General features: G+C 37.2%; 1 protein-coding gene across 3 annotated transcripts in view; it reads right to left on the bottom strand.

The window, feature by feature from the left end:
• SNRK (SNF related kinase) overlaps positions 1–14932 on the bottom strand; it is a 41444-nt gene that overhangs the window by 14823 nt on the left and 11689 nt on the right. For 2 of the 3 annotated variants that reach the window (XM_080338538.1, XM_080338539.1), the window contains exon 3: positions 13617–14310. In XM_080338538.1, coding sequence (XP_080194664.1) covers positions 13617–14205 — 589 coding nt within the window. In that variant the 5' untranslated portion in view covers positions 14206–14310. The remainder of the gene's footprint in view (positions 1–13616; positions 14311–14932) is intronic. The other variant, XM_080338540.1, reaches the window with a different exon arrangement.

Raw genomic sequence — 14932 nt, 5'->3', positions numbered from 1 at the left:
AGAATTAAAGCTCCATTAAATCATCATATACAGGAAACTCTAGCAGACCCTGAAGTTCCAACTGCACTGATAATGACCATCCTTAAGTATTTTCTAAAAGGGGGGAAGCGGGGGGAAAGGACACTTAGTGAATCACCCTAATGATTAATCACAATAATTAGGAGGGGTGCTGCCAGCAGGTTAGAGGAGGTGACTCTTTACCTCTGCTCAGCACTGGTGAGGCCACACCTGGAGTCCTGTGTCCAGTCTGGGCTTCTTAGTATGAGACATGGATCTATTGGAGAGAGTCCAACAAAGGGCCATGAAAGTGATAAAGGCCTGGAGCATCTCTCCTATGAGGAAAGACTGAGAGAGCTGGGATGGTTCAGCCTGAAGAAAACTCAAGGAGGAACTTATCAATGCATATAAACACCTGAAGGGAGGGTACAGAGGATAGAGTGGTAGGACCAAAGCCAATGGGCACCAACTGAAACACAGGAGGTTCCCTCTGAACATCAGGAAACACTTTTTCATTGTGAGGGTGACCAAGCACTGGCACAGGTTACCCAAAGAGCTTGTGAAGTCTCCATCCTTGGAGATATTCAACAAGCCACACTCCTGGGCAACTGACTCTCAGTGTTCCTGCTTGACCAGGCAGATTACACTAGATGACCTTCAGAGGTACCTCACTGGAATATGCAGCACCAACAGGAAAAACATACTTCCTTTTGCCCATCAGAAGCAGCACATTCCAGGTGTTTATTTGAGAAACTGAAAGCACAGCACAGGAAGAACTGAAATAATGTTGATCCTGTAAGCATAAAGAACTTGCATGCTCCATTTAAACCAGCACAGGGTTGTCTCAATTCTGCTATAAAACACTATTTGTAAAAAACTCCTCACACCAAACACAGTGTAAAGGATGGTAAATATGAGGGAAGTGGTAAAAAAAAGCTGACAAAAAATATCAAACAAATTTCAAAGTAACTTAATTTGAAATATATAAACCCTACAAGAACAACAGAAAAATGGAACTGGTATATAAGAAGTGGATTACTTACTAATATGTCAAACTATCACAATTATTCAGACAACAGCTGTATGCAATCCTAAACAAAACAAGAACAGTAACAACACTATCTTGCCCTTCCCAGACTACCACAAAAGTTCACATTAGCACCTTTTCCAAGGCACACACAATGCTGGATGAATAAAAAACACAGTATTTTTATTGGCAGACCTCAGTTTCCAGGACAACAGAAATCCCTGCCAGTTTTGCATTACAAAGTTTTTATTCTGGATGTTCTGAAGACACTTTCAGCTTGACATAGGTAACGCTACCAAAAAGGGGAAATCATCCCTTTGTAAAAAGGATCCATTAACTTGAGGGTTAAAAGTCTTACTTATTTGTAAATACCTCTTCTAAATTTAAATAGGTGATCTACACTTCCAACATGCAAGTAAGTTTAAACATGTTGGTTCACTAGCCTTCAGTGTAACTCAGAATTCAAGGTTTAGAGTCTGAAGTCTTCAAAGCAGATATTCCAATATAGTTAAATGACTATATGGTGTATGTGTGTGTGTGTGTATAAGAAATGCTAATGTTTGTGCCTGATTTAATAGTTTTAAACCATTCTATACATGCAAAATTCAGTGCTGTGTTTGCACTTTCCATTTTACTGGAGATCCATAGCTGCATATTTTTCAGTCAAATTCAGAAAATATACTGCAAAAAATATTTAAAGAAATGAAAATGCCGCCTTCTCTTTAAAGATACAATTTTTGTTCAGATATTTAATGTAACAATCACACTACATTTTGGAGAATTCTTGGTTTCCAAAATAGTGCCATCTGGCTGAGAGATTCAAGAACTTTAAGCATGGCTGTCTTTGAGAAATTATTAAAGGAGAATCAGAGATTTTCTTATAGTGCATATTTACTAAATTTTATTATTTCCCCAAACAATACACAAAGCCACACACAGGAATGTTCTTTACCATAACATTTTGTGCTGCCAGCACTAGTCTATTATTCTTCCCTGTTAATAAAAAGAAAACTGATCCGTCCTCTCGATCCCAAGGAACCTGGAGATGGTTTGCACTCAACTCATCAAGTGCTTTGATCAGCCCTTGGCCAGTACATGCCGCTCGTTCTTGTGCTGTACTCTGCTGTTGCTGATTTCTGCTCACATACCAGGTGTAGCAAAATAAGTATAACTCCTCTTGCTGGGGAGACCACTTCCACCAGCAGGACAATGGCACCTTCATCTTTCACTTCTAAATCCCAATGTGTTCTTAACCTATTACAAAAGGGGGTTTCACCCAAATTGAGTGAATGCCTCAGTCAAAATCTAGTGATGTGATTTGGTCAAAAGGATCAACTGTGACAGGACAGTTGTGTGAGCAGATTTGAAAGACACTGGAGCCGCAAGGCACTAAGAGCCTGACACCTCATCAAAGCAAGGCTTCTACAAAGAATTAGCATCTCTGTACCAGACCAGTTAATAATTGGGGAAGAGGGGAAGAAAATTAACTCGAAGTTTTAAGGAACAGAAGTTTTTTCTTAGATCTCCACACACTTGCAAAAACATACTTTTTTTAGTGAACGCAGCCCTTCTAGTATGTTCTTAATCTGATATACCTTATGTCAACCCAGGAAAAATCCTGATACAGTTTCTTGCTTTTACACATCATTAGAAGCTGTAGCTTTACATTTCAAAGCAAAGAAGACAACAGCTATTCACATTTTTACCCATTCACTGGATGCCACTGGTTCACTAAAGGGGTGCACAAGCACGGGAGTGAAAACAAAACAAAAACAAAGCAAAGGAGAGCACAGAACTATATAGGCAGGATCTGAATGCAGAGGAAGACTACTTTTTTGAGATCTGTTAAATGTGCTGCACCATTTAAAAAAATAAAATCTCACCTTCAGTTCACTGCAAACATGGTTTGACATACACTATAAAGAGTAAAGGACTCTGAAGAGATCTCCCTTCTCCACCATCACACCCCTGGCATACCATTTTAAGATAACAGATTAGCTATGATATGTTAATGTCCTCATTCCCCCCCCCCCCCCCCCCCAATCAGGTTTTAGTCAAAACTTTTAGATAAAACTTTTAGATATTGTAATAAATTTACTACTGGATAGTTTAAGCAGATAAAGGAGCAGGTTTTGTGAGCAAAACTCTGTGGAGTACGCCAATGAGTCAGCACGCATTTGCAGCTATGCTCCCTTATCACAGCTCAGAACTCAGGTGTCAGTGCCAATTAGAGAGACTCAGCTATAAAAGAGTAGATTTAAACAATAGTTTATTATTCACAGTTTCAAGTTTTTTACCACTCTTAGTAATTAGCAGTTGAAGGCTATGTGGAAACTGCTTACTTCTCCTTTCCTCCTCTCCAAGGGCCATCTAATTTTCTTTCTTCCCAAAATTGCTGTAAAAATAGAATTTAGACCTGACAGGCTACATGCATTTAGGATGCTTATAGCCTTTAAAACTTCAAATTATTATGGTGAAAGAAGGCACACTTGTATACTGCAGCAGCCAAAATCAAGGTCTTTCGAAAAAGCACAGTGAAGAATTGCATCTTAAGATGCAATTTAGCCTTTAAATTGGGTACTAGTAATTTGAAACTGCCATTGCTTTAACAAGAATAAAATAAGAGAGATGTGGACTTTTAAAAGCACTAGTAGTTAGCTGCAGTAGAGACTATTTTAGTGTTTTAAAAGCCATTAAATAATGTTGATCAGGAAAGGACTGTTAAAGCAGGTTTCCCAGAACCATGACAACCAGGGCTGTGTATATGCAACTTCCTTACATAACATGAAGTCACTGCCATAGAAACCAAACTACGTCACTAGCCGTCTATGCTACGCCTGTCTTAAACACAGGGCAGTCAAACATCTGTTATGTTCCAGTTTGTACACTGTACAACGGATATCTATATTCATCTGCTTAACCACTGAGCTGGGCTTCACCAATTCAGTTTCTAAAGTTCCTGATTTACTCCTAAAATAAGCACTACAGATTTCAGAAAGTTACCATTTATGTGACACATGGGATCCTTACAGCTTAAGATTTCACAGAATCACAGAATGTCAGCAATTGGAAGGGACCTAAAACAACCATCTAGTCCAATCCCCCCACCGGAGCAGGAACACCTAGATGAGGTTACGCAGGAATGTGTCCAGGTGGGTTTTGAATGTCTCCAGAGAAGGAGACTCCACAACCTCCCTGGGCAGCCTGTTCCAGTGCTCTGGCACCCTCACTGAGAAGAAGTTTCTTCTCACATTTAAGTGGAACCTCCTGTGTTTCAGTTCGTAGCTATTACCCCTTGTCCTATCATTGGTTGTCACCAAGAAGAGCCTGGCTCCATCCTCATGACAGTCACCCTTTACAGATTTATAAACATGAATGAGGTCACCCCTTAGTCTCCTCCAAGCTAAAGAGCCCCAGCTCCCTCAGCCTTTCCTCATAAAGGAGATGCTCCACTCCATCATCTTTGTTGCTCTGCACTGGGCTCTGTCCAGCAGTTCCCTGTCCTTCTGGAACTGAGGGGCCCAGAACTGGACACCATATTCCAGATGAGGTGTCACCAGGGCAGAGTAGAGGGGAAGGAGAACCTCTCTCGACCTACTAACTAATTTGCTCAAATTTCTACCATTCCTCAGAAGTCAGGCACACTTTATATAGGTTATGTGAATTTGTGATTTTAAGCAGCTAAAAACATCCATACTCATTTTGGAATAGACAAATTCACATTTGACTACATAATGTAAATTGAGTCTGTTTATGAAAGCTGTTTATTTCAGACCTTGATGGGGAAAATATATTTTTTTCTCCTAACTTAAATGTAGAACTGCTTAGCAGTTTATACAGTGTATATTACTCAGTTGGTAAGACAGATCTTTCTACAGAAAGTCTGTTTCTTCAGGAGTGATTTATAATACTGAATAAATTTAGTCAGGTTTTATACATTTCTCATTGCAATATTTACTGTAACAGCTGAACATTATAGTTATCTTCTAGAAGCCACTTAATAAGCAAAAAAGAAAACTAATCAACTTTTATGGAGATGATAGAAATGTTTATGTGTTCATTTTGCCACTGCAACGATACCAACGGACTGCGGATAAATGAAGGATGGAAATGGACTCAAATTTCCAACATCATAGGCAATCACTCTAACTACTATCTTTAGACACTAAAGAGAACGTCATCATCACTGCTGATACAACCTCTTCAGTACAGGTTTGTGAAAGAAAGCCCAATCCATACAAATCTGTCAAAGACAAGCCTTGAAAGAGACCTAACACATCAGCACTTCAATATCAAGTTCTATGCAGAGCAAAACAGGAAAATCTAATGTAAAGATCATCAGCATGTCTGCACTCCGGGCATGCTCAGGGCTAGGGAGCAAGTGGGCAAAATCTGCAGACTGCTGTTTGGAATGCAGACACAAAACACCATCATGAACTACTTTATTTGGATTAGAATTTAGGGGTGGAACTTCAGTTGGGCTCAAGAGTAGATCCAGGGTGATAACTCACAAGGAAAACAGTGGGAAGCATACCTGTTACAAGTTCAAATTTAAGATCCCGTTCACAGCATAGGCTATGGAAAACAGAATGAACACTCACATTTATTGTATAGTTTCACAGAAGTCTCTGAAGAACCGAAACACAGCTGAAGAGTAAAAATTCATTACAAGTCAAATGCTGCAGAAAATGAGACTTCTATTACAAATAGTGATGAGAAATTACATACTGCAGTATAAAAGTATAAAAGCTGGTATCATACTACTGAATTGTTTGAATGGTGGCTTTTATATTGTTGATAGACTTGTGCTTCAAAAGGATAGTAAGAAAAGTATTTCCAGTCCTGTATAAGCTAAAAAGCTTTAAAAGTTGCATGCCTTGCATAAAAAGTCAGTACCAAGAAAGTATAGAATAATTGTTAGAGTTCAGCATTTCTCTGTATCCCAGGTATTTTTACACTACCATGTGCACAGATTGCTGGCAAATCTAGAACATGCTGAAACTGGACTGGTTGTAAAATTTGAAGAGTATGGGTAAGGAACAAAGCTTACTTTTTCATAGATACTCGATTTTTAGCTGATTGAACTATTTTTCCATTCTTTAACTTTTCACGAAATAGGCTTTGAATACAATTGTGTACTGACATCTCCAGTTTTCAGATGACACTGTCTATTGATTCAGCTTATTTTTTTTCCCTGTCTTTTCCCTTGCAGAAGGCTGGGAAAGAGATCATCCACAATCAATGCTAACATTTCCAAAGTTAACAGACAGAACCGGGTTTTCTCCTCGCTTTAAAGTACTACAAATCCAATTAAAATTATTATTAGAACACATAGCAGACAAGAGAATCAGGAGAAATATTCTCCTTCTCTCATCCCTCCAGAAAGGAGCACAAACAGCAAATGGCATTTAGTAAATTATTTTCAAAATTAGCTTATCTGTCTGATGAAACAGTCTGGTCTATATATGTTATTTTATTTGACTAAGACATGGTCTTCAGTAACTAGTCTTATCTTTGGAAGCAATTCTTATTTTCATTCAATCTGGCAACTAATACTTATTCTTCCCTGAAGACAATAGCATGGCTTTTGCTGATTTTGTAAAACTATTGAAACATAGACAGTTATTCTTCATTTTTTAGTAACTACTGCATCACAATTTTTAGTAAGGATATTTTGACAAAAAACCACCACCATTGAAATGTCTTGCTGAACACATTCTAAAGCAGCCTGTTTTACTCTGATGTGTCAATTCTGCATTTAGAAATGCATTCTTTCTCCTTTGATTTCTGTTGCTTAGCCACATTTCAGAAGTTACTGAATCTACATTAAAAACACGAAGTAAAACTAATACTTTCTGTGGGAATGCCAGTATGACTACTCCAGAAAAATAATTAGCCAGGACAAAAAAACTATTAATTAGCTAAACAAAGAAGGAACTTTTCTTCTGTATAAAACAAGTTCCCAAAATCATGGGACATATCAAAGCCTATACAGCACATACAGCTTATGTATGTTTCACTGCAGTGGTTTTGGTCTCTTTGTATGTAAATACTAAAGAGAATTTTCTCCTGCTATCTAAGAAATCCTTCGTATTTTCTGATTGACTATCCTTTCCTAAAGGTTTTAGCTGTACAATGCATGATTTGTACTTTATTTATAAAAAATAACATCTTACAGTTGAATGCAAAACTTTAGCATCTGGTTTATAACTAAGTAGCACATCATTGATTTAGGACTCACCAGATTTACATTGCCAAATTAATCAGCTATGGGCTGAACATAAGTAATCTGAATATTTGTTTGCAGGATACATGAAATGAAGCTTCCTGGCTGTGGAGATGTATTTATCATAATGAAACCTTGCTCCACAAGAGAAGTTTGAAATATTATGAAAACAGTTCACCCATGAACACAGCGAGATGACTAAAAAACATCCCTATAAAGTTACAGTTCAGCTGATATGGTAGTAACTGAAGACTATCTTGACAGTTTTCCTCTGTAGTTTCACTTGGATAAATTATTCCTTGCTTTACTCAGCAGTTTATTGGTGAATGCATTAAAACTTGCATAAAGTAATCCAGAATGGAATATAAATGGTAATTCATAAATATTAGTTGGCACAGATTTACTGAGAAGACAGTAGGATCACAGACTCCCACCCTCCATTACAGCTGCATAACACCATTCTGAATACAAGGCTCCAATATCTCTAGCAAACACGCTCTATTTGAGGCATTAAAAGAATTTCCTTGTCAATAAAATAATTATATTGAGGGGAAAAAAGCAGAATTAAGGGATAGGGTACTACATAAAAATTGGATTCCTCTTTCATTAAAATTAAATATTACTACCTGCATACAAATTGCCACAGAACACAAAAATACATTCTTTGTTAACATGACATGAATATCCTCAAGACTGAAACTTTCTAAAGTATTATACAACCAATTTCTTACATTTGTCCCTTCTAGAAAGTGTAACAAGCCCATTTCTGGTCATTTTTCCAATTTGACTCATTTTTTTTCCAGCAGTGTGAGATATGCAGGAAGAAGGCAGAAAAGCATGGCCACTAACACAACTACACAGGAGAGAGCAGCACAGAAATACACAAGGTACTCACACCAATTCCTTGGTTTGTTTCAAAAAGCATTTGAAGCTGAAAAGTAGAGCACACAATTCCTCTAAAAATGCACTGGCAATGATAGTTGATTAATTTCAGTCAAATGAGTTTCTTGTTCATGGAAAGGTGAGGTAGGCTGAGTTGATCTACCCTACGACTGGTAATGCAAAAGAGGGGCAGGTCCTACCACCTTCTCCAGTCCAAGCTGCCTGCTCCCTTCATCTCCTTTGCACCAGCTCTTCCACTCAAAGCTAAAGGAACATAGAGCTCTGCTAACCTGGCAGAAGTTAAGACCACAGAAAAGTTAACAGTTTTCTGTCAAATCAGCTGATAAAAATCAGTTCATCAAATTGTCAGCCATGCAACAATGTGCAGCACATGAGAAGGGGGCAGCTCTGCACAGATGGAAGCAAAACAGAAGGGGAAGACCCCTCATGCTGGAAACAGCTGAGTATCACACTCCTTCAGCTTTCTGTACCCTTACACCTTCAAGCGCATTCTATAATATATCACACTATAAATCCTCTAGTGTTGCAACACAACATTAAAAACAGAGATTTAAAAAACAGAACAATCTGTGAAAAGTTCTTGTAGGTATTTCTGCTTTTCATTTCTGTCAAGTTTGGCTGTAATCTGATTTTGAGCACACTGAAACTCTAAAACGCTGTCAGCTATGCTATATGATTCAATACCATATATGATTTGCAAGCATTTTTTCTTTTACTCAACTCTGCCAAATCTTATATTCAGTATTTTTACAGTGTAAAAGGTTGTTGTACATACCCGCTTGGCCATCATGCTTACATTACTCAGTTTGTGAATCAAGTGCTATACACATGCAAAGCCAGCAAAACTAGCTCCACGCAGGCCAGAGAGGGTCATTTGGGCTACTCAGCTGTTCTCAAGTACCTGGTAAATATGGCCGAAGCTTTGAAATACCAAACACGTTCCAGCTACACTATGTACATATAAGAAGCCCTTGCAAATGCTTGATGCAAAAAGAAAAAAGAATTTAGGATCATTCCAACAGAGACAAGTGGGTCTAAAAGCAGTATCATCATACTGAGCTACAGTAACCATAATGTCCTTTTTAGTCATGTCTTTCAAGAGGAACATCTTGCCACCATTCTCTTGGTGTTCCTGTGATGACAGACTGCAATGTTAAATAACTGTGATTATACCTACTATGTTATTTGTGCATTACAGTAGCATTATAGAGGCCTGTGCTCAACAGACAATCCCAATCTTACAATCTGAATTGGTCCATTTCTCATCCCCAGAAAGATGAATTTACTCTGCAGATGTTTCCATGCATCTACAAAATCCCATACAGTAAGCCCAACTAAGTAAAAACTATCGGAAGTGTCAATGTCTTCCAGAATTGCTGTAGCCTACAAAGTACTTAATACTTTGTAGAGATGCCAAGCAGTTAAAAGAGAACTTGCTCTCCTCCAAAAGAATCAACTGATCTGAAAAACTGTAATTAAACTTTATCACCTAGGAAAGAGGTGATTTCTGTTTATTTAATGATCCAGTTTCTGTTGATGCTTGTAGAGTAAGAAAGAAAAAGTATTACCAGAAACATGCTTTTTCCTTTCTCACCTGTAGTTATCATCCACTTTTGAATACTGCTAGAGGATGCTGGATTACACCACTGCTCTACACAGAAGGCAGTGATCTGATCTAAAATAATATATCCATTTGATTTACGAAATGAATTTTATGTGCAACTACAGTCCTCTCACTTTTCTGATTAGAACAACTGTTAATTAAGTGTGAAAAAATATGGAAAACTACAAGCAACAGAACTTCTCATTATCTAACTCACTCAGCTTTTTGAAAAGCCCTGGGAACATAGGATCATTGCCTAATAGTCCTCTTGCATCATTTTAACTACAGCCTTGAACACAAAAGGAAATGAGATCTAAATTAACTAGTCTCTTTTCAAGTGCGAAAACTTTTAAGTAGCATCACGGAACAGAGATTAGTGCCTAAACTAGCTGAAACAGTTACCGTTTCATCAAGTAAGCTCTTCCGTGTTAGTTATTAAGCATATGACTTAATAAAAGACTTGCCCTAAATATTTCAGCTCTTTGTAGCAAAAAAATGTGAACTCTTTTCTTTACATACTCATTCTAATATTATTCATAAGACATCAGATAAGTCATGTTTGCGGCAAAGATCTTTGGGAAAAAAAAACACAACCACATCATGTATCTTGATCCATTTTTCTTACAGGATTTTCTGCAAATATAACAGCAGTTGTGGGTAAATGAAAAGAGGTGTGGCATTTTTAAAATGCTATAATGAGTGCAAATTCATTTAACATGCACAGAGTGTAAGGAGAGCAATCCTTTTTAATTTGGCACTTTGGTAAATTGAGTTCGTTTTCAAGTGGTCAGATGCTCACAAAGGTGCATGACCATGTGGTTGCACTGGAGAAAGCATGATTTTTCTTATAAGCAACCAGCTTTTAGATTGGTTCAGCTATAATGTAATTTCATCCTAAGTGACAAAATATCTTTGCCATTCCCAGTCATTATTCTTGCAATATTAATAGCTCTATTCAGCGAATAGCTAAATGAGTTCACAGAACTTCACTATTTCAGCCTGTATATATGCTTTGCATACTACTGACATCACAACCTTTGCATTAAAAATACACAAATAAGTCATATTTAGAAACCTTACATAGCATATCTTACCTTTTTGCTCACAGTTAGAAAAGGAAAAACCAGACTCTCAAGGTCATTATCTCACAATAAATTTTGATCATTTATATTTTTATTCTGTAACTATTGTACTGACAGCACTTCAGGGATTTTGTAGTGTTTTACAAAGTGATGAAAACTGTGTCACTAGTAAGTTACAATACAAGCACTACAGTCTGCCAACTAGGATAGGAAAAGTTCTAGTATCCAGTAACTGAGACAGTATACCAGGGAATAAGTAAGCAAAAACCAACCACTGATCTGTACTTAAATATTCTCAGAAATAGAGCGTAACTATGACAGCATCCTCAAACATCAGCTAGAAGAAATTAATTTTTTCTAGTTTTTCTAATGTTTTTCACATTTTTCTACTGTTCACATCAATCCACTATATAATAGCTAGACCAACCCTCTATCAATTGATTCAACCATTTTCTCCTAGTATTATCACTCAGAAGTTTACGTACTTAATTGCTTACAAAGGCCTCTAAGAAACATTATGTGTGATGCCACCATTCTTTCTTTATCATAAAGAGGTCCAAAGTATGCTTTCTTAACTGCAAAATTCAATTTGGACCATCTGGTCAAAGCTTTTAGGCTCAAGGCAGATTTAAACTCCTCAGTTTAGCTCTCAAAGATACGTACAGAAAGCCATCTCTTATATGAAAACATCAAAGATGTATCTCTTTCAGACAAACCTTAATGTTTCTGTATTTCAGGTAATGCTCTCACATACAGAACTGGAAAAAGAAATTACACTATCATCTCTTTCCAGAAGTAACCCTCTCAAAGCATCTATGGTCTCTGGATTGCTCTAGTCTGTACTCCAACAAATATTAAGTCTCCTTCTACTGCTAAGTGAAGTGATGTGCAGCTACCATGAAGAACCACTGCTGTTGCTAGTTACTGCATCTTACTAATAACTTGTCAAAGCTCTGTAAAACTGAAGTTGGACAAAAGATAATTTGTCATAATGGAATATGAAATGCAGCATCAAAAAGTTATGAAAATACACATATTATAATGATCCTAGTGCCCTTCCCATCAATCCCCACACACCTTCTTTCTTCCGAGCCATCTTCAACTGGGCAGTGATATCAAAACTTCTTTTTTTTTTCTCATCCTCCAAAATTTGACTGCTACTCCATTACTACTCCATTTTCCAAGAAATAATTCACATAGGCACTGTACAGAATATTTAACAAATGCACTTTCCCATCTAGTTTCAAAGGCCACTGCAATCAGTTACACTCACGCTTCAGGAAATTCTTAAAAAAGTCATAGAAGAACTCAGAAGTTCAGATCTCTAGTTTGCCAGTGATAAAACCAGAACCAAGTAATCTAAAACATTTGACTCTTAATAGAAGTCATTTTGTCAAGCATCACTGTAGCATGAACAAGGATGTGCAAAACCACAAATATCATAGGCATCTAAAATTCCTAATTGCAACACACTTTAGAAAGTGCTTTTGAATGCAGAAAACCCATAGTAAAATACATATTCAAAGTCTGAAGCCATGAAGTGACATTCAAATGCCAAATCAAAGACCGTAAGATCTAATAGCTCAAAAATATTTATACTAAAAATAATGTACGGGTTTTAGTTCCACAGTGTGCAGTATTACCTTGTCAGCGCACAAAATTAGCTGATTGCTTATCTCAGGTAAATTCACAAAAAACTGGACAAGTCACTCATAATTTAAACCATCACTACAGTCACTACTATAACTGTAGCAAAACACACACACCATGTAGAGAGTCCTAATGGGTGTTATCAAGACAATATAAGTATCAGACTTGTGGGCACACAAGAACAAGAGGCATGTTGACTACAATAAGCTGGTTTTTAAGCATCATTTGGAATTATATGTACCTAAATTTGTTGAAGCAAATTCTACCTCAGCTAACAGATAGGAGCAAACTGTATGACTACAGGACATTATCCAGTGACTCTATCAACATTTACAGCTATTAAAAAAAATACTCGAGTTACTTCTAATATCATATGCAGCAGACCTAAAAGAGATAGTAACAGAATTACCTGTAGTAGTCTGTCGACTTTCCAGCTACAAACATAAAGACTAACTTACATATCACTATTTTTCCTAACATTTTAAACAATTGGGAGCAACTGGGAACTGACTCCATACTTTCAGTTCTCAGTCAAGAATAGGGCAGAGGAAGAGGTAGTTAAAGCCTTCCTTCATTTCCCATCCCCTCCTTTGATAGCCAAGTTAGTACTTACTAAAAATGGATTCCTATAACCTTGCAGCAGAATATGTAAGCAGCCTGGGTTCACAATGTCATTCTTATATGGCTAAACTGAGCAAAGAGAATCACTGGGTGGCTGGGTTTGGGCTTGGTTTTGGTTTGGTTTAGGTGTTCTGGGGAGGGGCTGGGTAGGGTAGGACAGTAAGGTGATGTTAAATTAAAAACAGGCACTTTGCTGGAAAGGATATGGGTCCTCTAACAAAGCAAGTAGAAACATACACATCACATTCACACTGTTATTAAGAGAAAAGTTAATTACAACGTATACAACTGCATCATTTCATACAAAAATAACTTCTATGCATTTTTGAGTGTGTTTGAGTATCTCCTTCAAACATAGCTCCTCCAGCATTAACTCATCCATAACTCATCCAGGTTATAATATTATTTCTTGCCAATTAGCTGGCTTCCACATATGGCATTATCTTGAAACAGAAAACATTATGGTACTTAAGTTTAGATTATTAATTTAATTCAAAGGGAACATACCCACTGCTGGTGCATCATATTCATCCCCAAGTAAAATTTCAGGAGCAGAATACGCAAGAGATCCACAGCTTGTGGTGAGCTTCTTTCCAGGCTGAAATTTGTTGCTGAAGCCAAAATCAGTCAATTTCACAAGTCCTTGTTTTTCAAAAAAGACGACATTCTCCGGTTTTAAGTCTCTGTGAACTACATGCAGTTTATGGCAGTAGGATATAGCATGAACTATTTGAGCAAAATATTTTTTTGCCAGATCCTCATTGAGACCTTCTTCATGTTTCATGATGTAATCAAACATATCTCCTCCATCACCTAGCTCTAAGATAAGATAAAGCTTAGTCTGAGTGTCAATCACTTCATACAGCCGTACTATATTGGGATGTTGCACCAGTTTCATGCATCTGACTTCTTGGAAGAGGTGCCCAGTGGCTAAAGTGTCCAGTTTGGTCTTGTCAATTACTTTCACTGCTACTTTTTCACCTGTAAAGACATGCCGAGCAAGTTTGACCACAGCAAAATGGCCTCTGCCCAAAGTTTTATCCAAGTCATACAATCCTGCAATTTTTCCATCATATCCTCGTTTGAAGCCTGCCATTCTGCTTCAGAAGACAAAATAATACTTAAGGTCTTTGGAAACTTGATCTTTTCATATAAGAGTATCTGATGCAAATAAATAGTCCATTATCACTGTGAAGCGTACCTAAAAGACAAGACACAAGATTATATATTTGTATAAAAATATGCAAAATTATTATCCTGTAATTCTCCTGATTGGCACATTGTTACAGATTATTTACTAAATTCTTCATGGGTTTCTACACAGGGTTTGATAAGCCATGCTGTGTTAACCAGCAGATTCCTGAAATCATATTAGTATGTTTGAAGAAAGTGGATTTCAACAGTGCAATAATGAAAACTGCTCTGAAATTCAGTGACCTTCATGTTCTTGCAAGCAACACTTGAAATCAGTGTTACACAGACTGTTAAATTTGGCAAAGCTGAAATCTGTAACTTTTTTGGCTACATTAGAAATCAGCTGGACAGCACAGTATATCAACAAGGGGAACATGCTCCATTTATCCTATTTTGGCATATTCCTTCATGTTTCAGCATGAAACAGCTCTAATACAGAGTTGCGATAGAATGACTTTGGAGTTTTACCTTCTTCCTTTTAACAACTTCCTGTGTAGCAAAGCTCAGACTAACGTATAAGACTTAATTTTGTTACTATACTTGAAGTTTGAGCATTTTCAATCAATATTGTCATTACAACAAATGAACAAAGCTTTAAAGGCTGAAATTAAACATTTGGGTTGGATGTA

This window comes from Nesoenas mayeri, assembly GCF_963082525.1.
Source record: "Nesoenas mayeri genome assembly, chromosome: 2".
In the NCBI taxonomy this organism is placed as follows: domain Eukaryota; kingdom Metazoa; phylum Chordata; class Aves; order Columbiformes; family Columbidae; genus Nesoenas; species Nesoenas mayeri.
The sequence above is the reverse complement of the archived record's forward strand: the minus strand, read 5'-3'. Positions and strand labels throughout refer to the sequence as shown.